At 41.7% G+C, this 25,796-nt stretch overlaps 1 protein-coding gene across 1 annotated transcript in view; it reads right to left on the bottom strand.

The window, feature by feature from the left end:
• The window catches only part of LOC136863472 (uncharacterized), a 208,900-nt gene that overhangs the window by 16,966 nt on the left and 166,138 nt on the right, over positions 1–25,796 (bottom strand). The window contains exons 21-22 of the mRNA XM_068225952.1: positions 21,378–21,550; positions 383–549 (exon numbers count right to left, since the gene is read on the bottom strand). Of these exons, the coding sequence (XP_068082053.1) occupies positions 383–549; positions 21,378–21,550 (340 nt within the window). The remainder of the gene's footprint in view (positions 1–382; positions 550–21,377; positions 21,551–25,796) is intronic.

A 25,796-nucleotide genomic window follows, 5' to 3' on the forward strand; every position in this document is an offset into this window, starting at 1 on the left:
TCTATTCCATACAGAAGAGTGCACTGTTAAAACTGTACTAAAAAGGATGGATCTGAGCAAACAACAATATTAAAGAAGGTAAATTTAGCGGTGTGTCGGTACTGGTTTTTAACATAAGGTCATTCTTTTGGAAGTAAATTAGGAGTCAAATGATGTGGACAGCCCATCCAAAATAGCTCCAACAATGCAATTCTTTTTACATAAAAGACAGAAGTGAAGTTGTTACCATTCATTGTCTTTGTCAATATTTTCTAAATTTGATTGTGATTTAATACAGTGATTTAGTTTAGTGCAGTTCTTGGGAGTTCGGTTATTGCTACCACAAGTTAAGAATACCAATTTTACCAGTTACTTCAAGTTATATAGAGTTGTGTCTGCTTACGTGACACTGATTCCACCACCTTCTTGATTGCGAGTGCCGCTAGGAGCATACGACACCGTCTGATCACTGGCGTCGAACGAGCACTCCACTCGTACTGTCTTGTCTGTCTCTTGCATTATGACGGGATTCTGCTGGATCACCACGTGATTGACGTAGCGGCCACGGCCCTATAAAACACAAGACATAGCCATTAATTGAAGACTTATCTATCTAAACATGCTAAATGCAGGAAACAAGTTTATAAAACGTAAATTCTACTGAACCACGACGTGGTTGACGTAGTGGGCACCATACTATAAAGACTTAACTTTCCAAGGGTGGTAGGTGCAAGAATACAAGTTTATAAGATGGGGTTCTTCCGAACACTACGTGGTGGACGTTGGCAACGGCCCTACACAATGCAAGGTGTAGCTCTTCATAGAAGACTCACTTGTCTGAAGGTGGGAAGTGCCTGAAATTAAGTTTAAAAGACGGGGATTCGTTTGGAACTTGACGTAGCAATCACAGCACAACAAAATACAAGGAATTGCCGATACATGAAGGCTTATCTTTGTAAAGGTGCTAGGGGCGTAGTTTGGTTCTGGGTAGTATCTTATAAATTTAATTTCCTTTTATTATTTGTGGTTGCTTGTAACTCCTTCTTTCATTTCCACCGATTTGGTTCGGAAAGGAGTGCATTTGCCTGGTGTGAAAATGGGAAACCATGGAAAACCATCTTCAGGGCTGCCGACAGTGGGATTCGAACCCACTATCTCCCGGATACAAGGTCACAGCCACGTACCCCTAACCGCACGGCCAACTCGCCCGGTCACTGTATAAGCAGCATGCTAGAAGAAAAAAAGTTTTCCACTGAAACACCTTCCAGCTTGTACTAAATTAGAACTATTCTCATGTGGAGTGTGCTAATAAGGGCGTAGAAGGAGAGAGGGGCTGCTTCAAGGCTCTATATGGGTAACACCTAGATTAATTTTGCACCCATTGTCCCTAGTGTTATTCCCGTTTGCGTGGACAGTATTTGTCGTGTCGCAATGTTGTTACTCATACCGGATACGGAAACAACACTTAGCCTATTGCTCACGGTAAAATGTTTCATAAAATTTGTTGTACAATTAATTTTATAAAAATTTGGTGAAAACAAGTTGTGTTGCTCACGGTAAAATCTATCTATATATATAAAATAGCTTGTCCTGACTGACTGACTGACTGACTGACTGATTCATCATCGCCGAGCCAAAACTACTGGACATAAAGAAATGAAATTTTGGGCATAGATTCACATTAAGATGTAGGTGCTCGCTAAGAAAGGATTTTTGGATATTCCTTCGCTAAGGGGGTGAAAAGGGGGTTGGAATTTTAAAATGAGTGTATCTATATCTCAAAACTTTGAAAGTTTACAGATGTAAAAATTGGTATTTAGAATCTCCTTTAAAATTAAGGAAATACGTATTTTTTTTGTTTTCAGAAAATCCCAATAGGAGGGGTGAAAAACGGTAAAAAAGGGGGTTGGATGCCTTTAATCAGAATACCGGTACTTATATCTCAGTAACTGAAGATATTACAGACCTGAAAATTGGTACTTTTGATCTCTTTTAAAAATAAAGAAACACGTATTTTTTTGTTTTTGAAAAATCCAATTAATGGGAGGGTGAAAAGGGGGGTGAATTTTTAAAAACAGTGCATCTATATCTCAAAACTTTTAAAGTTTACAGATGTAAAAATAGGTATTTAGAATCTTCATTAAAAATAAAGAAACACGTATTTTTTTGTTTTCGGAAAATCCCAATAGGAGGGGTGAAAATGGACTGAATGCCTTTAATGAGGATACTTATATCTCAGAAACTGAAGATATTACAGACCTGAAAATTGGTACCTTTGATCTCTTTTTTAAAATAAAGAAACACGTATTTTTTGTTTTTGGAAAATCCAAATAATGGGGGTGAAAAGGGGGGTGAATTTTTAAAATGAGTGTATCTATATCTCAAAACTTTTAAAGTTTATAGATGTAAAATATGGTATTTAGAATCTCCTTTAAAAATAAGGAAACACGTTTTTTTTTGTTTTCGGAAAATCCCGATCGGAAGGGTGGAAAAGGGTGAAAAAGAGGTTGAATGCCTTTAACGAGGCTACTTATATTTCAGAACCTGAAGATATTACAGACCTGAAAATTGGTATTGGGGATCCACTTTAAAAATAAGGAAACACGTATATTTTCGTTTTTGAAAAATCCGGATAATGGGGGGGGGGGTGAAAAGGGGGGTGAATTTTTAAAATGATTGTGTCTATATCTTAAAACTTTAAAAGTTTACAGATGTAAAAATTGGTATTTAGAATCTCCTTTAAAAGTAAAGGAATAAGTATTTTTTCGTTTTCTGTAAATCCCAATAAGAGGGGTGTAAAAGGGTGAATAGTGTGTTGAATGCCTTTAATGAGGATACATATATCTCAGAAACTGAATATATTACAGAACTAAAAATTTGTGTATGGGATCTCCTTTAAAAATAAAGAAACGCGTATTCTCGGAAAATCCAATGAAGGGGGGGGGGAGAATTCTAAAATTAATTGACTTAATTGTATGAGAATACATACATACAGTATAATAAAAACTAAAGTTCTTACGGACGTGAAAATTGGTATTTTGATCTCCTTTAAAAACAAAGAAATACGCGTTTTGTGGGGGAAACCATCTTGGGGGGCGGGAGTGGAAAGGAGTTGAATTCCTTTCATGAGGACACATAAATCAAAAACTGAAGAAGTTAGAGTCGTGATAATTGCTATTTAGAAGATCCTTTACTATTAAAGAAACAAGTATTTTTTGCCAGAAAATTCACTTAAGGGGGGTGGGGAGAAGTGTGAAAGGAAGTAAAAAAAGCGAATTATTTTTATGGGGATACTTATATCTCAAAACTCAAGGTAATAGACGTGAACATTGGGGTTTGGAATCTCCTTTAAACATAAAGAAACACTCCTTCTTTTAATTTTTTTTTTGGGGGGGGGGGTAAATAAACTTAACGGCGGTGGGGTGTAAAAGGAGGTGAGACCAATTGATTTTGCTGTTCATAATGTACTTATAAGGAGCCTCCGTTGCTCAGGCGGCAGCGCGCCGGCCTCTCACAGCTGGGTTCCGTGGTTCAAATCCCGGTCACTCCATGTGACATTCGTGCTGGACAAAACGGAGGCGGGACAGGTTTTTCTCCGGATACTTCGCTTTTCCCTGTCATCATTCATTCCAGCAACACTGTCCAATATTTCATTTCATTTGTCATTCATCGATCATTGCCCCAGAGGAGTGCTTCGGCAGCCGGCACAATTCCTACTGTCGCCGCTAGATGGGGCTTTATTCATTCCATTCCTGACCCTGTCGAATGACTGGAAACAGGCTGTATATTTTCGATGTACTTATTCTGATCATAAACCGATCTTTTTAATCTTTCCTGGGTTCGTTTTCAACAGCTAACTTTTCCTTCGGAGAACGTTCTTATATTACAGTAGATTCTCCTGGCATATAAATAAAAATTTAAACACATTTGAAATAAACGATAGGAATGAGATTGACCGTCCAATTGTTCACCTCTATAATAAGGTCAATAATGCACGGAAGTATGTCATTCGTATCGCCAGAAATCCCGCACACTTGCCTACGCGCGACATTGGTGCTGGTCACATTCTCAACAATAACAATGGCAGCAGATGTAATTTACCGCCAAGTAGCGGTCTTGCATCTTGCTGTGGGGTCCAGAACATCTATAATAATAATAATAATAATAATAATAATAATAATAATAATAATAATAATAATAATAATAATAATAATAATAATAATAATAATAATAATAGTCTAATAATAATAATGTTCTGGACCGTCGTCAAATGTGCGGACCGCGGTGGAAACGGGTCCTGGACGGGTAATGACTAAGAATGCAGTCTGGCCGCGGGTTCAGTACCGCCAAGGCACCCAAGACGACACCACGCCGGATCTCCTGAAGGATTTGTTCCATATTAAAAATGCTTATAAGAAAAGATGGCAAAGATTTAGGGACCCAACTGACAGGGTGGAATACCTGGACCTAGCCTGGGAAGTACGAAATCGATTGCTGGAAATAAAGATTGAAAAATGGGAGGAAACTTGCCATAATCTATTAGAAAACGAGTCAGATCGCGAATTTTGGCAGATTCTCGCAGAAAACGATTCAGATCGCGAATTTTGGCTGATTATATATCTAAAACAACATTCAATTATACATTTCAGTATAATACCGTAGCGAAGCACGGGTATCTTGCTAGTATATATATAAAGTAGCTTGTCCTGACTGACTGACTGACTGACTGACTGATTCATCATCGCCGAGCCAAAACTACTGGACATAAAGAAATGAAATTTTGGGGATATATTCATATTAAGACGTAGGTGCTCGCTAAGAGAGGATTTTTGGATATTCCTTCGCTAAGGGGGTGAAAAGGGGGGTGAAATTTTAAAATGAGTGTATCTATATCTCAAAACTTTAAAAGTTTACACATGTAAAAATTGGTATTTAGAATCTTCTTTAAAAACAAGGAAACACGTATCTTTTTGTTTTCAGAAAATCCCAATAGGAATGGTGAAAAAGGGTGAAAATGGGGGAAAAATGGGTTGAATGCCTTTAATCAGGATACCGGTACTTATATCTCAGAAACTGAAGGTATTACAGACCTGAAAATTGGTACTTTTGATCTCTTTTAAAAATAAAGAAACACGTATTTTTTTGTTCTTGGAAAATCCAATTAATGGGAGGGTTAAAAGAGGGGGAATTTTTAAAATGAGTGAATCTATATCTCCAAACTTTTACAGTTTGCAGATGTAAAAGTTGGTATTTAGAATCTTCATTAAAAATAAAGAAACACGTATTTTTTTTGTTTTCGGAAAATCGCAATAGGAGGAGTGTAAAGGGGTGAAAAAGGGGTTGAATACCTTTAATGAGGCTACTTATATCTCAGGAACTGAAGATATTACAGACCTGAAAATTGGTGTTTGAGATCTCCTTTAAAAATAAAGAAACACGTATTTTTTTGTTTCTGGAAAATCCAATTAAGGGGGGTGGTGAAAAGGGGGTAATATTTTAAAATGAGTGTATCGATATCTCAAAACTATTAAAGGTTATAGATGTGAAAATTGGTATATAGAATCTCCTTTAAAAATAAAAATAAAGAAACACGTATATCGTATATTTTATTTTCGGAAAATCCTAATAGGAAATGTGGAAAAGTTTGAAAAAGGGGTCCAATGCCTTTCATGAGTCTACTTATATTTCAGAACCTGAAGGTATTACAGGCCTGAAAATTGGTGTTTGGGATCTCCTTTAAAAATAAAGAAACGCGTATTTTTTGTTTTTGGAAAATCCAATTAATGGGGGGGGGGTTAAAAGGGGGTGGATTTTTAAAATGTGTATCTGTATCTCAAAACATTTACAGTTTATAGATGTAAAAATTGGTATTTAGAATCTCCTTTAAAAATAAAGAAACACGTATTCTTTTGTTTGCGGAAAATCCCAATAGGAAGTGTGTAAAAGGGTGAATAATGGGTTGAATGCCTTTAATGAGGCTACTTATATTTCAGAACCTGAGGATATTACAGACCTGAAAATTGGTATTTGGGATCTACTTTAAAAACAAAGAAACACGTATTTCTTAGTTTTTGGAAAATCCAATTAATGGCGGTTAAACAGGAGTGACAAACTGGGGTGAATTTTTTGAAAGACTATATCTACTGAATATCTTGCAACGTAAAATGTTATAGACGTAAAAAGTGGGTGTTTGGAATCTCCTGTAAATGTAAAGAAACATAGGTGATTTGTTTTTGGAAACTCCACTTAAGGGGAACACAAAAGGGGTGAAATTTTAAAATGAGAACTTTTACAGTATATCTAAAAATACTTAACATGTTAGAGAAGTGAAAAATGGTATTTTTATCTCTATTAAACATAAAGAAACGTGTATTTTTAGTTTTCGGAAATACCACTTGGGGGGGGGGGGGTAAAAGTGACTGAAAATGGTGTTGGTTTCTTTTAATTAGGCTACTGATATCTCAAAAATGAAGATGTTACAGACGTGAAATTTGATATTTGCAATCTGCTTTAAAGTAAAGAAACACATATTCTCGGAAAATCCAATGAAGGGGGGATGGGGGTGAGAGAATTGTTAAATTAATTGACTTAATTGTATGAGAATACATACATCTAATAAAAACTAAAGTTGCTACAGACGTGAAAATTCGTATTTGGATCTCCTTTAAAAACAAAGAAAAACGCGTTTTTTTGGGGGGGGGGGGGGAACCATCTTGGAGGGCTGGAGTGTAAAGGAGTTGAATTCCTTTCATGAGGACACATAAATCAAAAAGTGAAGAAGTTAGAGTCGTGATAATTGGTATTTAGAAGATCCTTTACTATTAAAGAAACAAGTATTTTTGCGGGAAAATTCACTTGGGGGGGGGGGGGAGTAGTGTGAAATGAAGTGAAAAAAGTAAATTATTTTGATGGGGATACTTATTTCTCAAAACTGAAGGTAATAGACGTGAACATTGGTGTTTGAAATCTTCTTTAAACATAAAGAAACAAGCCTTCTTTTATTTTTTTGGAGGGGGGGGGGGGTGGCGGTGAATAAACGTAACGACGGTGGGGTGTAGAAGGAGGTGAGACCAATTGATTTTACTGTTCTTAATGTACTTATCAGGATCCTCCGTTGCTCAGGCGGCAGCGCGCCGGCCTCTCACTGCTAGGTTCCGTGGTTCAAATCCCGGTCACTCCATGTGACATTCGTGCTGGACAAAACGGAGGCGGGACAGGTTTTTCTCCGGATACTCCGGTTTTCCCTGTCATCAGCCACTCCAGCAACACATAATAGTAATAATAATAATAATAATAATAATAATAATAATGTTCCGGACCGTCGTCAAATGTGCGGACCGCGCTGGAAACGGCTCCTGGACGGGTAATGACTAAGAATGCAGTCCGGCCGCGGGTTCAGTGCCGCCAAGGCACCCAATATGACACCACGCCGGATCTCCTGAAGGATTTTATCTATATTAAAAATGATTATAGGAAAAGATGGCATAGATTTACGGACCCAGCTGACCAGGAGGAATACCTGAGTCTAGCCCGGGAAGTACGAAATCGATTGCTGGAAAAGAAGATTGAAAAATGGGAGGAAACGTGCCGTAATCTAATAGAAAACGAGACAGATCGGGAATTTTGGTGGATTCTCGCAGAAAACGAGTCAGATCGCGAATTTCGGCGGATTATATATCTAAAACAATAAGCATTCAATAATAAATTTCAGTATAATACCGTAGCGAAGCACGGGTATCTTGCTAGTTATTTTATAAAATCCGTTGAAGCATCAGGATGGCCATCTATGAACTCACTCCTGAACTAGGATGTGCATGTGCTGCCATCTATCGATAAAACCAAGAATCAGCTGTTCAACTTACAGTGTGTTTGAGAGTATTGCTCCAACAAACAAAGCAAAATTTGCTGCTTTAGCTGCAATTATATGTTGTACAGTGGTAAAAAGGAAGAAAAGAAATGCCAGGAAATGCTGGACTCAGGTTGGATCAAAAGCAGAGAAGAAGGTAGAGGATTGCTGTCCTTGGTCGAAAATTAGTTGAGGTTAGAAGACCAGCATTCATATAAGAATTCGGCGATTGTGTTTTCTGTCCCTCTTCTTGCATTTCTGTTGTGGTAAAGTGACATGTTAGCTTCGTACAAACAAGGATATTTCTGATATTCGTCCAGTAAAATGCTAACAGCTTCCTTAGTCCACCCGGATCCTGCCATTTTAGAAAGAAGTGTTTGTTTACAATCGAGCTTCACAATCTTCTCACTACGTAGCGCCAGTATCATCGTGATGTCAGCTTCGCTGATTGGTTCGTTTCATAAAATTAATTTTATGAAATAGAACATGTCCTATTTTCCGAAAAGTTTTATAAGATGTTTTATAAACTTTGAATTTGACCGTGAGCAACAGAAATTTAATAAAATTAAATTATTGTACAATAAATTTGACAGAAAATTTTACCGTGAGCAACAGGCATAGGTAGTTCTGTCAAATAAACCATAGTAAAACAGAGAAACATTCTTTCTATTCTTCACCTCAGGTGCCAGTTAGTGAATGATACGCCAACAAGCAAAATGTCATTTCTTTTAATTATCTGTAGTTGTTTGTAACTCCTTCTTTCATCTGAAGTGGCAACCACAATCAGCATGTTCAATAATTAATCGTGGTCTTCGTACTGTGGAAGTGTATGTGCCTGTTCTTCCAGGTAACCACGCTATACACGAGTAGCGATATCAGAGAATGTGGACAGATTATGGATAGCTGGAACACACTCTTAAAGAAGAGCAGATAGTTCAACAAAGTGAGTTTACCTCTGGTAACATCAACAGTTTTTACGGTCCATCAGTGCTCTTTATGATTTTTCTTTACAATGAAATTCATCTTTGTACCTGCTTGCAAAATTGCTGCTCAGCTATTCATGGTGTCGTGAATAACTTCACCCTTTAACTCTTTATTTCTTTACTTCATTTATTGTTACGCGATTTACGTCAATGTCTCAGAAGGGAAACAATTTCATCGTCTTATCCAAATTACGAAGTATTATTTATTGTCTTTTCTATGAATGTATATGTATGCACTCACTGACAAAAAGTGACGAGAAGGAGTGGGGATAATGAAAGTAAACTGCACATGTTGGAAGGTCTGTGACTGTATTGCAATGATTAAATTATCATATCAAATGGACAACGGAGCTGGCAGTACGGGTATACTGCTGGTTTCGTAGCAATTGGAAGTAGCACCCCCATCGGATCTGAATACACAAGAACCTCGTTTATCCGGCACTCATCAATCCGGATCTCCAGTTTATCCGGATCGAAAATAATAAAATGTATTTTTGCTTGTACAGTATTTGTTTTATGGGGTCGATTCTTCTTGAATGTCTTTTCTGCCAAGGATCGTTAAGAACAGGAATTGGAAGTAAGTCGGCCGCGTTCTATCAAAGGTACCGTCCCGGCATTCGCCTGGAATTGAGAATGGAAAACCGTGGACTCTTTAGAGTTCCTTGACACATTTGCACGCATTCCCAGATGCTCGACGTAAATGACTGGTTGAAAAATGACTGTAGTTCAGGCTACAGTATAATGACAGGTAATGGCGAGAATGATGGTGAGTTCGAAAATGAAACCGGTGCTCCACCAGAAGAAACAATGATTCATGGAGATGCAACAATGCAGCTGGACAAACTGATGGCCTATTTATAATCCCAGACTGAAACCACACCGGCAGAACTGATGTTAGTAAACGTCTTCGTGATCGTGCTGAGCGCAAACGCTATACAAATGTAAAACATGGAAAGCTCACACATTATTTTATTGTCCGACTCGTTGGCTGAACGGTCAGCGCACTGGCCTTCGGTTCAGAGGGTCCCGGGTTCGATTCCCGGCCTGGTCGTGGATTTTAACCTTAATTGGTTACTTCCAATGGCACGGGGCCTGGGTGTAGGCCTATGTGTTGTCTTCATCATCATTTCATCCTCATCAAGACGCGCAGGTCACCTACGGGTGTCAAATAGAAAGACCTGCACCTGGCGAGCCGAACCCGTCCTGGGATATCCCGGCACTGATAGCCATACGACATTTCATTATTTTATTGCATAAAACGGAGTCGCAAATGTAAGAAAAGTGTTCTTATATTTTTTGTAAATTGAAATAAGGTATGACTGCACAACTTATGTTCTTCTTAATCTGTTTATTGTCCAGGGTTGGCTTTTCCCTCGGACTTAGCGAGGGATCCCACCTCTACCGCCTCAAGGGCAGTGTCCTGGAGCTTCAGACATCGGATCGGGGGATACAACTGGGGAGAATGATCAGTACCTCGCCCAGGCGGCCTCACCTGCTATACTGAACAGGGGCCTTGGTGGGGGATGGGATGATTGGAAGGTATGGACACGGAAGAGGGAAGGAAGCGGCTGTGGCCTTAAGTTAGGTACCATCCCGGCATTTGCCTGGAGGAGAAGTGGGAAACCACGGAAAACCACTTCCAGGATGGCTGAGGTGGGAATCGAACCCACCTCTACTCAGTTGACCTCCCGAGGCTGAGTAGACCCCGTTCCAGCCCTCGTACCAATTTTCAAATTTCGTGGCAGAGCCGGGAATCGAACCCGGGCCTCCGGGGGTGGCACCCAATCACACTAACCACTACACCACAGAGGCGTTCACAACTTATGTTAATATATTATATTACATGTACTGTATTTGTTTTGTAGTTTTCCGGATTATCCGGATTTTCAATAATCCGGATCAGTTCCGATCCCACTTAATCCGGATAAACGTGGTTCTTGTGTAAATCCACCGATTCGGTTCGGAAAGGAGTCGTACAGCAGTTGTATCCTCTCACCAGGCATGTCGGCACACTCAGCTCTCTTATCTGACCCTCCATGTTCTGGGTAGGAGTTGACAACAGAGCTGACTCCACACATGTCGTATCAGGGGCAGATCTGGAGAGTTTGCTCACCATAGGAATTGGTTACCTCACTATGTCGTACGTCGACGAGCGATCTCTTGTTGAAAGACTGCGGAGGCGGGTTACCACTGTGCCGACTGCATTATTAGCAATTAGAGGTGTGACAAACGGAATATTTTTGTGTAACTGCTACATCTGTCACTGCTACAATAAAGTAACTGTGAAAAGTAACAGTTAAAAACAACGTCGAGCGTTACTCACCTTTTATTGGTCACAGTCTGGTCACGGCTTCAAGCTTGTCTCCTCACAGCTGTATTGCGAAGTTCCATTCATTCACTCGAATATGCGCGCACGCATCACTACACTGTTGAAAGTCGGTGCAGCAAAACACGCATTCCTATTTGCTATAAAGTTAACGAGAGGCAGACAACGGATGAAGTGAGGAAGCGTCTTTACCTGAAATCTAGAGGAGTCAGTTTGACAATGCCGCGATCAAAGATGGAAGACAAGAAAACATGATGACCTGTCTGCGAAAGCTCGACACACACCGGTACAAGAGGATCGATTAAGTAAAATGAAGTAATGTTATGTTATCTTGTTATAATGAATTGTGTGTCCGACTCGTTGGCTGAACGGTCAGCGTACTGGCCTTCGGTACAGAGGGTCCCGGGTTCTATTCCCGGCCGGTGTCGGGGATTTTAACCTTAATTGGTTAATTCCAGTGGCACGGGGGCTGGGTGTATGTTTTGTCTTCATCATCATTTCATCCTCATCACGACGCGCAGGTCGCCTACGGGAGTCAAATAGAAAGACCTGCACCTGGCGAGCCGAACCCTTCCTGGGATATCCCAGCACTAAAAGCCATACGACATTTCATTTTTTTAATGAATTGTGTGAAACGAATTAATAAAAACTACAGTGGGTAAAGAGACGTTATCATAAGGAACTGGTCTTCACACGTTTACCCATTTTCAACAAGTTTCTGCTGTGTACATTTAACAACAACAATGTTCAGGAAGCGGTAGCAGTATTTATTTACATCAGTGTATACTGTCATACATTTTATCGTAACATAAATTATATCTAATATTAACTTTGAAAGGAATTGAGGGCACATGACAAGTTGTGTCAAAGTGAAATATCATTATAAAATGCCACGAACCTACTACGCTGGCGTAGAAGGGGGGAGAGGTGATACTCCCACGTGGCGCGTCCCAGGTGGCGGATAGGGGGGTCCTAACCGGCTTGCCGGCGGACTTGAGGGAAATAAAATACCTCTCGCGGACCAAACACACAATCCCCTGTGGGTGGGGGACGCAGACGAAGAATACACCCACGGTATCCCCTGCCTGTCGTAAGAGGCGACTAAAAGGGGTGACCAAGGGATGATTGTTTTGGAACCATGAAACTACTTATGTTTAGTACCACCACGCGGAGAACATCATGGGTCGCTTTTACTTGCGCGTAGTACCACTATATTAGGTACCAAATAAGTTTGTGATTAGCAGCACACAGGAGCACCGTGCGGTCGGCTTTTGCAGTACCTGTGATTAGTACCACCATATGAGCAGGACCATGGGATGATAGCTACCATGGTTCTGCCTTGCCTATGATTAGTACCCACTATTCTATATGAAGAACACCACGGGATAGCGGAAGGTCCCTGTGGTTAGTACTGTTATGTGCTGAACACCATAGGGTTGCGTCGCCGCAATGTGAGAAAAACCATAGGTCTGTATTATATGTCGAATTTCATAACCTGTGAGTAGTACCATAATGTGTGGAATACCGCGAGTCTTTGCTACATTTGATTAGTACCGCAGCATGACAAATACCATGGTTCTACATTCCTAGTGATAAGTACCGTTATGAGGGACCGATAACTTGGATTTTGGACCCCCTTTAGACTGCAAGCATCATTGATTCAGTGTTATGCTATAGCAGTAGTCCCTTGGTCAGTAATCCTATTGTTTTTGTCAGTTTCTGTGAACGTAAGGCATTGCGGGTCGCATCCACTGATTGTTTTAAATTCATCTCCATCCATTCATTCTTCGCCTTCACGTTTTGAATTCTGGTCAGTGGAGAATTTTGGACTTTTAATTTGTCATTCCATTTCGTCTCATTTCGTACCATTAGGGGCCGATGACCTCGATGTTAGGCCCCTTTAAACAGCAAGCATCATCATCATCATCATCATTATAAAATGCATTTTATCTACATTCGTTTTATAATATAAACTTGCTTTCGCTCGTTGGGGGCTCCGCCCCCAAACCCTCAATTCCTCTACATTATAAGTGGTCACATTGAAAATTACTGTGACGAACCAATACTTCGTTACGAAAAACGGATTGCGCCACCAGACGGCCCATATATTCGCGTACATATTTGGTCCTCTGATATTTTCTCGTAATGTACATTCACGATTTATAGAAAAGATAGCGTAAAACGTTTCGACGTGCTGATAATTACGTACGATTCTCACAAGATAAGAAATTACTTTCCTAACTAAACGGGAGCTATAATATTGAAACTTGGTAGGTTTATCGTGGCTGAAACGCTCTATATTTCCATTATTTGATGTTTTTTCGTATCTGCATCGAGTTCACCGTGGATTGGTTGAGAACCTTGGTTTAGGCGTACAGTGTTTACGTATTACTTTCGATTCTCCATTTTTGGTGCTAGAATCATGCATTTTGCTCACATGTGACCCACGAACGTTGCAATGAACTGGCCAAATTACACGATTCTATCGGTCTTATAAGTGTGTAAAACAGTAAAATCAATTACGGAAAATGTAAAAAATTGACGTTAAATCTGAAAAATGCAGCTCTATCTAAGGCATAAGGGATCAAGATACGACTAAAGTTCCCGGGACAGAAGTTGTAGATCTCTTGATGATGGGATCCGAACGTCTTGTCCCTTTGGCAGTACGACTTACAGTTTAGACACCAAAATCCTCGAAACGTTAGTTAGCACCATAATGAAAATTACTTCCAGATTTCAATATTTTCTGGAGATAAAAACGTTAAACAATGCAGATCTTTCGAGTTTCTCCGTTGGTTGCAGGCCAAAGTTGTAACTGCGACAAATTTTAATTTTCTGGCGCACTGCAACATATCGTCTACAATTTATTTTAAGGGAAGGGAAGTAAAAATAACAAAAAATCAACATTTGGAGCTTTTCCACAATTCAGCCTAATAGCTATCATATTGCCAAAATTTCAAGTTTCTAGCTCACGCCGAAGTGGGTAAACATTTATGTCAGCCAGTGAGCCAAACGGTTTTATATATATATAATATAGAGCCAGGCAATGTGCACGCTAAATAGTGCAGACTTTCATTTGGAAATTTATTGCGGCAAAACGGTACGTCCTATCAAAGTACGGATTGCGCCATCAGACGACCCCTTTAGTCGTCTACATTACTGTCTTAGGCATTTTCTGGTATCTTGCCTAGGTATACCAAAGAAAGAGGTGAACGTTTCGATTCATGTCGAATTTCGTCCGCTTTAAATAAGTTGAAAAATGATTTTGCCAACTTAGCAGACAGCTATAGCTTTGAAACTTGGCACGTTGGACGACAATGCAAGGACTTACAATTTTGGTTATTTGAGGTTTTGCCGTATCTCCACCGTCTTCACCATAAATTGATTAAGTAACATACATTATGCTTAAAATAGGTTAGTGTTTCTACATATTCCTTCAGTTTCCCATGCATTCAAGGCAGTAGAATAATGAAAGTCGGTCTACATATGGCCAATGGTCGTGCCAGGGAGCGTGCAGAAGTTAGTGCATATATCAGTCTTATGAGTGTGTTAATCAGTAAAATAATATATGGAAATTTAACAAAATTGACCAAAACCGGAGAAATGAAGCTCAATCTAGGGTAGAAGGGATCGAGATACGATAAAACGTCATAGGCCAAGAAAGTTCAATCCCTTTATTGACAGCAATTGCCCTTCACACACAAGATTGCTCGAAACGAAAGTCTGCAACGTCATTAAATTTGGCTTCATATTTCGATTTGTCAGTGGGTTAGATATTCAAAATTTGAACTTGTTGCAATTTCTTCGTCGGTTACAGGCTTGGATCTAGAGCATTGCCAATTATCAATTTTGTAAGGCACTACATCATGGCGTCCGCCATTTTGTTTGGGAGGGAGGGGGGCAAAAATTAAAATCTGAATTTTTTAAATTCTTCCGTAGGTTGCAGGCTAATAGCCATAAAATTGCCAAATTTCAAGTTCCTAGCTCATCTGGAAGGGTCGAACCCGAAATTTGAGTAATTCGTTGGGGGGGGGGGGTGGTAAACATGAACAATTTGAACTTTTGGAATTTTTCCTTCGGCTGCAGCCTAATAGCTATCAGATTGCCGAATTTCAAGTTCCTAGCTCGTCTGGAAGGGTTTAACCCGAAATTTGAGTCCGATATTTTTGATTCGAGCGGGGGCTATATGAAAACTTTGAACTTTTTGGAATTATTCCTTGGATTACAGCTTCATAGGTATCAGATTGCCGGCTGGAATGGTCTAGCACGAAATTTGAGTCCGATAATTTGATTGAGCGGGGGGGTGCTATATATGAAAAATTTGAACTTTTCGGATTTTTTCCATGGGTTACAGGCTAACAGGTATCAGATTGCCGGCTGGAACGTTCTAACACGAAACTTGAGTCCGATAATTTGATTTGGCAGAAGGGTGTAACACGGAATTTGAGTCCAATATTCTGATTGCTGGGCTGAGTGGCTCAGACGGTTAAGGCGCTGGCCTTCTGGCCTCAACTTGGCAGGTTCGAACTTGGCTCAGTCCGGTGGTATTTAAAGGTGCTCAAATACGTCAGCCTCGTGTCGGTAGGGTTACTGGCACGTAAAAGAACTTCTGCGGGACTAAATTCCGGCACCTCGGCGTCTCCGAATACCGTAAAAGAGTAATTAGTGGGACGTAAAACAAATAACATTATTATTATATGATATTTTGATTCGGTGGGGGCTAAATATGAAAAATTTTAACTTTTTGGAATTTTTCCTTGAGATATAGAATAATAGCTATCATATTGCCGAATTTCAAGTTCCTACCTCATCTGGAAGGGTCTAACAAGAAATTTCAGTCCGATATTTGATGGGTCGGAAGGGGGGCAAAATATGAAAAATATCAACTTTTTGGAAATTTTCCTGGGGTTGTAGCCTAATAGCTATCAGATTTCCGAATTTCAAGTTCCTAGCTCATCTGGAACGGTCTAAACGGAAATTTGAGTCCGATATTTTCATTCGGTGGGGGCTAAATATGAATAATTTGATCCTTAAAGAATTTTCCCTTGGGTTACAGCCTAATAGCTATCAGATTGCCGAATTTCAAGTTTCTACCTCATCTGGAAGGGTCTAACACGAAATTTCAGTCCGATATTTGATGGGTTGGAAGGGGGGATTAATATGAAACATTTCAACTTTTTGGAAATTTTCCTCGGGTTGCAGCCTAATAGCTATCAGATTTCCGAATTTCAAGTTCCTAGCTCATCTGGAAGGGTCTAACCCGAAATTTGAGTCCGATATTTAGATTCGTTGTGGGGGGCTCAATATGAATTTGAACTTTAAGGAATTTTCCCTTGGGTTACAGCCTAATAGCAATCAGATTGTAGAATTTCAAGTTCCTGGCTCATCTGGAAGGGTCTAACCCGAAATTTGAGTCCGATATTTAGCTTCGTTGTGGGGGGCTCAATATGAATTTGAACTTTAAGTAATTTTCCCTTGAGTTACAGCCTAATAGCAATCAGATTGTAGAATTTCAAGTTCCTGGCTCATCTGGAAGGGTCTAACACGAAATTTCAGTCCGATATTTGGTTGGTCGGAAGGGGGGCTAGATATGAAAAATTTCAACTTTTTGGAAATTTTCCTTGGGTTCCAGCCTAATAGCTATCAGCTTTCCGAATTTCAAATTCCTAGCTCATCTGGAAGGGTGTAACCCGAAATTTGCGTCCGACATTTTGACTCGGTGGGGGGCTAAATATGAAAAATTTGAACTTTTTGAAATTTTTCTTTGGGTTATAGAATAATAGTTATCAGAATGCCGAATTCCAAGTTTCTAGCTCATCTGGAACTGAAGGGTCTAACCCGAAATTTGAGTCCGATATTTTGATTCGGTGGAGGCTAAATGCGAACAATGTGAACTTTTTGGAATTTTTCCATGGGTTACAGCCTCATATCTATCAGATTGCCGAATTTCAAGTTCCTAGCTCATCTGCAAGGGTCTAACACGAAATTTCAATTCGATAATTTGATTGGGCGGAAGGGGGGCTAAATATGAAAAATTTCAACTATTTGGAATTTTTCCTTGGGTTGCAGCCTAAAAGCTATCAGACTGCCGAATTTCAAGTTCCTAGCTCACCTGGAAGTAGGCAAACATTAATGTCAGTGAGTGAGTGAGTGAGTCAGTCAGTCAGTTAGCCTTGTGGCTTTATATACACTGACTGACAGAGCAAATGCAACACCAAGAAGGAGTGGTCAGAACTTTATGCCAATTGCAGGGTAGACTGACGTCACTGAGGTATGCTCATGATGTGAAATGCGCCGCTGTGCTGCGCACGTAGCGAACGATAAATGGGACACGGCGTTGGCGAATGGCCCACTTCGTACCGTGATTTCTCAGCCGACAGTCATTGTAGAACGTGTTGTCGTGTGCCACAGGACACGTGTATAGCTAAGAATGCCAGGCCGCCGTCAACGGAGGCATTTCCAGCAGACAGACGACTTTACGAGGGGTATGGTGATCGGGCTGAGAAGGGCAGGTTGGTCGCTTCGTCAAATCGCAGCCGATACCCATAGGGATATGTCCACGGTGCAGCGCCTGTGGCGAAGATGGTTGGCGCAGGGACATGTGGCACGTGCGAGGGGTCCAGGCGCAGCCCGAGTGACGTCAGCACGCGAGGATCGGCGCATCCGCCGCCAAGCGGTGGCAGCCCCGCACGCCACGTCAACCGCCATTCTTCAGCATGTGCAAGACACCCTGGCTGTTCCAATATCGACCAGAACAATTTCCCGTCGATTGGTTGAAGGAGGCCTGCACTCCCGACGTCCGCTCAGAAGACTACCATTGACTCCACAGCATAGACGTGCACGCCTGGCATGGTGCCGGGCTAGAGCGACTTGGATGAGGGAATGGCGGAACGTCGTGTTCTCCGATGAGTCACGCTTCTGTTCTGTCAGTGATAGTCACCACAGACGAGTGTGGCGTCGGCGTGGAGAAAGGTCAAATCCGGCAGTAACTGTGGAGCGCCCTACCGCTAGACAACGCGGCATCATGGTTTGGGGCGCTATTGCGTATGATTCCACGTCACCTCTAGTGCGTATTCAAGGCACGTTAAATGCCCACCGCTACGTGCAGCATGTGCTGCGGCCGGTGGCACTCCCGTACCTTCAGGGGCTGCCCAATACTCTGTTTCAGCAGGATAATGCCCGCCCACACACTGCTCGCATCTCCCAACAGGCTCTACGAGGTGTACAGATGCTTCCGTGGCCAGCGTACTCTCCGGATCTCTCACCAATCGAACACGTGTGGGATCTCATTGGACGCCGTTTGCAAACTCTGCCCCAGCCTCGTACGGACGACCAACTGTGGCAAATGGTTGACAGAGAATGGAGAACCATCCCTCAGGACACAATCCGCACTCTTATTGACTCTGTACCTCGACGTGTTTCTGCGTGCATCGCCGCTCGCGGTGGTCCTACATCCTACTGAGTCGATGCCGTGCGCATTGTGTAACCTGCATATCGGTTTGAAATAAACATCAATTATTCGTCCGTGCCGTCTCTGTTTTTTCCCCAACTTTCATCCCTTTCGAACCACTCCTCCTTGGAGTTGCATTGTCACTGTCAGTCAATGTATATAAGATATGGAAAGTTAGCATACTAATTTATTTATGGTACAATAATAATTATAAGGGTGAAACTTATAATAATATTATAATGCAGGTAGCCCCGCGCGATGTCTGAGTCAACGATTACTCCTGAGCAGTTGAATACGTCATAACAGTTTACACTTTAGTTACCATATGACAGCAGCAACTTAAAGAAATCTCCTACGAAAGCGCTCTCACTTGGAAGACATGCGTACTATCTGAACTCTGGTCACATTCTGTCTGTAAGCTGCTACAATTGACAGTTCCCCCTTTCCAGTTACTGTTTTCACTAGTACGTTATTCTGTTGTCGTTACTCGGTAACCTGTTATTGTTTGTCCTCGTTACATTTGTAACAGTGACAGGCAGGTAACTATGACAAAGTAACTGCTACGTTGTTTTTCAGCCATCTCTATCAGCAATTGACGGAGTTTGATAAGGCTACATATTTTAGGTGTCCGTGAGGTCAGGTGGTCGTATCGTGCAATGCAAGGCATGCGGGGCGTGCAGATAACACCATGGCCCGAGGTGACGTGGAGGTGACCTATGGCTTCCCACACCGCGATACTCGGACAAATGCCAATGTGTCTCTACACAGCATTTGTAGGAAATATCTTCTACCCTTGACACCACCATACTCGCAAACGATAGTCATCCGTGTTAATGCAGAACTGAAGTTCTTCGGTGAACATGATGCGACGACATTCTTCATTTTCCGTGTATCCCGGTTACGGCAGCACTCTAAACGCAGCAGTCTCTGCTCTTGTGTTACAGTCTGCTCATGGGACGGTAAATCTACAGTCTGACTGATGTCAGGCGTCCAGACACGGCCTTGAATCTAGGTCATCGAGCCTTCCTCTTGCCCGGGGGGCCCCTGTTCGATTCTCGGTGAGGTCAGACATTCTTACCTGGACCTGAGGGCTAGCTCGAAGTCTCCTCAGCCTACTCGAGAACAAGTGAGGAGCTATCTGACGTTGAGATAGGACCCCCGTCTATAAAGCCAAGAACAATGGTCGAAAGGATTCATCACGCTGACCACGCGTTACCTCTTCAGGCTGAGCAGTGGGCGCTTGGTAGGCCAGGGCCAATCAGGGCTGTAGTATCTGCATCTGGCGAGCCGAACTTGTCCTCGGACGCTCCCGGTCGGCACTAAAAGCCATACGCCATTTCATGTCGGCACACTCAGCTCTCTTATCTGACCCTCCATGCCCTGAAAGTCGGTTCTGGGTCGGAGTTGACAACCGAGCTGACTGCACACATGTTGTATCGGGGACAGATCTGGAGAGTTTGCTCACCCTTGTCTCCCTTGGTCGACTAGAACCTCACCATCGTGTCGCTGCCCTCATGTACCCATTAGTTCCAACATCGGGCCACTGTGACATCTGAATGCCCCGCATGCCTGGCAATCGCACGACCACCCGGCTTAACGAAGGCCTGGAATGCGGCCTTATCAAACTGTGTCAAGTGCTGATAATACTGTTTAATGGTCAACGAGGCGTACTCCACGTCCGGTGACATTCCATCCGACTGAATGGCCAACGCTCCTCACATGCAAGATAACACTATCGCTGTAATCGTGTTGGCACAACAAATGCCCTTTGTTACACGTCATAGGCGTTGCATATCTTTGCACTTCTAATGTAGCAAACTCCGTCTAAATTGAACTTTGCAACTTCCATTTTGTCACTGAATGCACTTGATTTTCAAGATTGGTTTAAATGTCCAGTATATTACTTTTGATTTTGGGCTTCGGATAATTGTGCATTTAAAAATGCCGAAATATGCATGTAAAAATGAACCGAAACGCGTCAAAATATGCATTAAAATGTTGAAATATACATTAAGAAAACATAAACCTGATATCAATTAGCAATAAATGTATATTAAATGTTACGCTTTAAACGTCACCAAAATAAATAAAAACATTATATACCGTACCACAATAAAATGCTCCAGTTTCTAAAATTCACAAGTCTTGATTACACTAAATCATAGCGTGATGCAACAGGTGCTGAAACACAAACTTACACCTATTTTCACTGCAAATAGTTTTGTACTCAGAAAACATCCTCTCTGCATCATATGCCAAAACTGGGGCACACTCCAACTAAACGAAATCAGTGACTTCCAGTATCGATGCACCGTCAATTTTTTCTTTCCCTTGGAGAACACCAGAAATGTTTTAAGTTTACGAAGACCAGAGTTTTTTTAGCACTACGCTTTGCATTTTTCCGAGAAAACTTGATTTGTTAGGTTCATTAGGGATCCTTCAAATTCTTCAACAATTTCAGTACTAACATGAACGGGAAGATTTGTTTTGCAATTTCTTGATAGCTTAAGGGTATGCACATCAAACTGGAACGAATGAATGTAAGTTGCTCACGGCCATCATCTTTGCTGAAGACTTCTTATACTTTCTTTAATAGAGCAGTTTCTTCAGAATCGAGGCCTTCAACTACCTCGTTTACTACCTCAAGCAGCAGTTCATGCAAGATGCGAAACGTGGGTCAGAGCTGCTCCATGTTATTTTCACAAAAAAAAAAAGAAAAAAAAAACCAATAATGGAATCATATGTTGTTACTATGTTTATAGGGAAAAGTTGTTGTTTGTGTTCCATACATACCTGTTGAACAGTGCCGCACTGTGTTCCCATGGGAATTCTTAGAACAATCTGCGCCTGGCCACTTCCCATCTCAAAACAGGCCTGAGGATTACCGGTAGCATAGACTCGGCCTTCAAACGGAGCCCCGAAGTGGAATGTGATGAGCATATCGGCTTGAGTGCAGTCCACTCGTACTAAAACAAATATAAAATAATATTAAATTTCGGCATATAACATCATGAAAGAATGACAGTGTGGTTCAAGAGCGTCCTTGTGAGGATGCGCAAAGAATGTCAGTCATTTGAGCTCTGGTCTGAGTTGCTCGGCACCGAGCCCAAGTTGGTGGGCTCGATCCCGTTTCTGTCGGGTGATGTTTCTTCTTCTTCTCCTTCCTAATGCCTGTCGTACACCATCAAATTTTCCTTTCAGTTCAATACTTCGCAAGAAAAGTTGTCAAATCTTCACAAAGATTGTTCAACATTGCTGAAGGTTTCACAAGATTTGAAAAGATTTGGCAAGGTTTTATAACATTTTGTTTTAACATGGAGGAAAGCCAAACATCAGTTGTGGTTCCTGGACTAGCAGTGGGATGTATTCTCCAAAAAGAAGAGAAATGCGCAATAAACCGTAATTTAAGTGGGGGAAATATTAATGTGGTTAACTTCAACATATTTTTTAGAATGTATTTACTGTCCTAACTTCAATCAATCAATGAATACTGATCTGCATTTAGGACAGTCGCCCAAGTGGCAGATTCCCTATCTGTTGCTTTCCTAGTCTTTTCCTAAACGATTTCAAAGAAATTGGAAATTTATTGAACGTCTCCCTTGGTAAGTTATTCCAATCCCTAACTCCCCTTCCTATAAATGAATATTTGCCCCAGTTTGTCCTCTTGAATTCCAACTTTATCTTCATATTGTGATCTTTCCTACTTTTGTAAACGCCACTCAAACTTATTCGTCTACTAATGTCATTCCACGCCATCTCTCCGCTGACAGCTCGGAACATACCACTTAGTCGAGCAGCTCTTCTTCTTTCTCTCAATTCTTCCCAACCCAAACTTTGTAACATTTTTGTAACGCTAATCTTTTGTCGGAAATCACCCAGAACAAATCGAGCTGCTTTTCTTTGAATTTTTTCCAGTTCTTCACTCAAGTAATCCTGGTGAGGGTCCCATACACTGGAACCATACTCTAGTTGGGGTCTTACCAGAGACTTATATGCCCTCTCCTTTACATCCTTACTACAACCCCTAAACACCCTCATAACCATGTGCAGAGATCTGTACCCATTATTTACAGTCCCATTTATGTGATTACCCCAATTAAGATCTTTCCGTATATTAACACCCAGATACCTACAATGATCCCCAAAAGGAACTTTCACCCCATCAACGCAGTAATTAAAACTGAAAGGACTTTTCCTATTTGTGAAACTCACAACCTGACTTTTAACCACGTTTATCAACATACCATTGCCTGCTGTCCATCTCACAACATTTTCGAGGTCACGTTGCAGTTGCTCACAATCTTGTAACTTATTTATCACTCTATAGAGAATAACATCATCCGCAAAAAGCCTTACCTCCGATTCCACTCCTTTAGATATATTATTTACATACACTGACTGACAGAGCAAATGCAACACCAAGAAGGAGTGGTCAGAACTTTATGCCAATTGCAGGGTAGACTGACGTCACTGAGGTATGCTCATGATGTGAAATGCGCCGCTGTGCTGCGCACGTAGCGAACGATAAATGGGACACGGCGTTGGCGAATGGCCCACTTCGTACCGTGATTTCTCAGCCGACAGTCATTGTAGAACGTGTTGTCGTGTGCCACAGGACACGTGTATAGCTAAGAATGCCAGGCCGCCGTCAACGGAGGCATTTCCAGCAGACAGACGACTTTACGAGGGGTATGGTGATCGGGCTGAGAAGGGCAGGTTGGTCGCTTCGTCAAATCGCAGCCGATACCCATAGCGATGTGTCCACGGTGCAGCGCCTGTGGCGAAGATGGTTGGCGCAGGGACATGTGGCACGTGCGAGGGGTCCAGGCGCAGCCCGAGTGACGTCAGCACGCGAGGATCGGCGCATCCGTCGCCAAGCGGTGGCAGCCCCGCACGCCACGTCAACCGCCATTCTTCAGCATGTGCAAGACACCCTGGCTGTTCCAATATCGACCAGAACAATTTCCCGTCGATTGGTTGAAGGAGGCCTGCACTCCCGACGTCCGCTCAGAAGACTACCATTGACTCCACAGCATAGACGTGCACGCCTGGCATGGTGCCGGGCTAGAGCGACTTGGATGAGGGAATGGCGGAACGTCGTGTTCTCCGATGAGTCACGCTTCTGTTCTGTCAGTGATAGTCACCGCAGACGAGTGTGGCGTCAGCGTGGAGAAAGGTCAAATCCGGCAGTAACTGTGGAGCGCCCTACCGCTAGACAACGCGGCATCATGGTTTGGGGCGCTATTGCGTATGATTCCACGTCACCTCTAGTGCGTATTCAAGGCACGTTAAATGCCCACCGCTACGTGCAGCATGTGCTGCGGCCGGTGGCACTCCCGTACCTTCAGGGGCTGCCCAATGCTCTGTTTCAGCAGGATAATGCCCGCCCACACACTGCTCGCATCTCCCAACAGGCTCTACGAGGTGTACAGATGCTTCCGTGGCCAGCGTACTCTCCGGATCTCTCACCAATCGAACACGTGTGGGATCTCATTGGACGCCGTTTGCAAACTCTGCCCCAGCCTCGTACGGACGACCAACTGTGGCAAATGGTTGACAGAGAATGGAGAACCATCCCTCAGGACACCATCCGCACTCTTATTGACTCTGTACCTCGACGTGTTTCTGCGTGCATCGCCGCTCGCGGTGGTCCTACATCCTACTGAGTCGATGCCGTGCGCATTGTGTAACCTTCATATCGGTTTGAAATAAACATCAATTATTCGTCCGTGCCGTCTCTGTTTTTTCCCCAACTTTCATCCCTTTCGAACCACTCCTTCTTGGTGTTGCATTTGCTCTGTCAGTCAGTGTGTATAAGAAAACATAAAGGTCCGATAATACTGCCTTGAGGAATTCCCCTCTTAATTATTACAGGGTCAGATAAAGCTTCACCTACTCTAATTCTCTGAGATCTATTTTCTAGAAATACAGCAACCCATTCAGTCAATCTTTTGTCTAGTCCAATTGCACTCATTTTTGCCAGTAGTCTTCCATGATCCACCCTATCAAATACTTTAGACAGGTCAATCGCGATACAGTCCATTTGACCTCCAGAATCCAACAGATCTGCTATATCTTGCTGGAATCCTACAAGTTGAGCTTCAGTGGAATAACCTTTCCTAAAACCGAACTGCCTTCTATCGAAACAGTTATTAATTTCACAAACATGTCTAATATAATCAGAAAGAATGCCTTCCCAAAGCTTACATACAATACATGTCAAACTTACTGGCCTGTAATTTTCAACTTTATGTCTATCACCCTTTCCTTTATACACAGGGGTTACTATAGCAACTCTCCATTCATCTGGTATAGCTCCTCCGACCAAACAATAATCAAATAAGTACTTCAGATATGGTACTATATCCCAACCCATTGTCTTTAGTATATCACCAGAAATCTGATCAATTCCAGCCGCTTTTCTAGTTTTCAACTTTTTTATCTTATTGTAAATGTCATTGTTATCATATGTAAATCTTAATACTTCTTTGGCCTTAGTCCCCTCCTCTATGTCTACATTATCCTTGTAACCAACAATCTTTACATACTGCTGACTGAATACTTCTGCCTTTTGAAGATCCTCACATACACACTCCCCCTGTTCAGTAATTATTCCTGGAATGTCCTTCTTGGAACCTGTTTCTGCCTTAAATACCTATACATACCCTTCCATTTTTCACTAAGATTTGTATGACTGCCAATTATGCTTGTAATCATGTTACCTTGGCTGCCTTCTTTGCTAGATTCAATTTTCTAGTAAGTTCCTTCAATTTTTCCTTGCTTCCACAGCCATTTCTAACACTATTTCTTTCCAGTCTGCACCTCCTTCTTAGTCTCTTTATTTCTCTATTATAATAAGGTGGGTCTTTACCATTCCTTACCACCCTTAAAGGTACAAACCTGCTTTTGACTTCCTCAACAATTTTTTTAACCCATCCCAGAGTCTGTTTACATTTTTATTTACCGTTTTCCACCGATCATAGTTACTTTTTAGAAACTGCCTCATGCCTGCTTTATCAGCCATATGGTACTGCCTAATAGTCCTACTTTTAAGACCTTCCTTTCTATCGCATTTATTTTTAACTACCACAAAAACAGCTTCATGATCACTAATACCATCTATTACTTCAGTTTCCCTATAGAGCTCATCTGGTTTTATCAGCACCACATCCAGGATATTTTTCCCTCTGGTTGGTTCCATCACTTTCTGAA

This window comes from Anabrus simplex, chromosome 2, assembly GCF_040414725.1.
Source record: "Anabrus simplex isolate iqAnaSimp1 chromosome 2, ASM4041472v1, whole genome shotgun sequence".
NCBI lineage: Eukaryota > Metazoa > Arthropoda > Insecta > Orthoptera > Tettigoniidae > Anabrus > Anabrus simplex.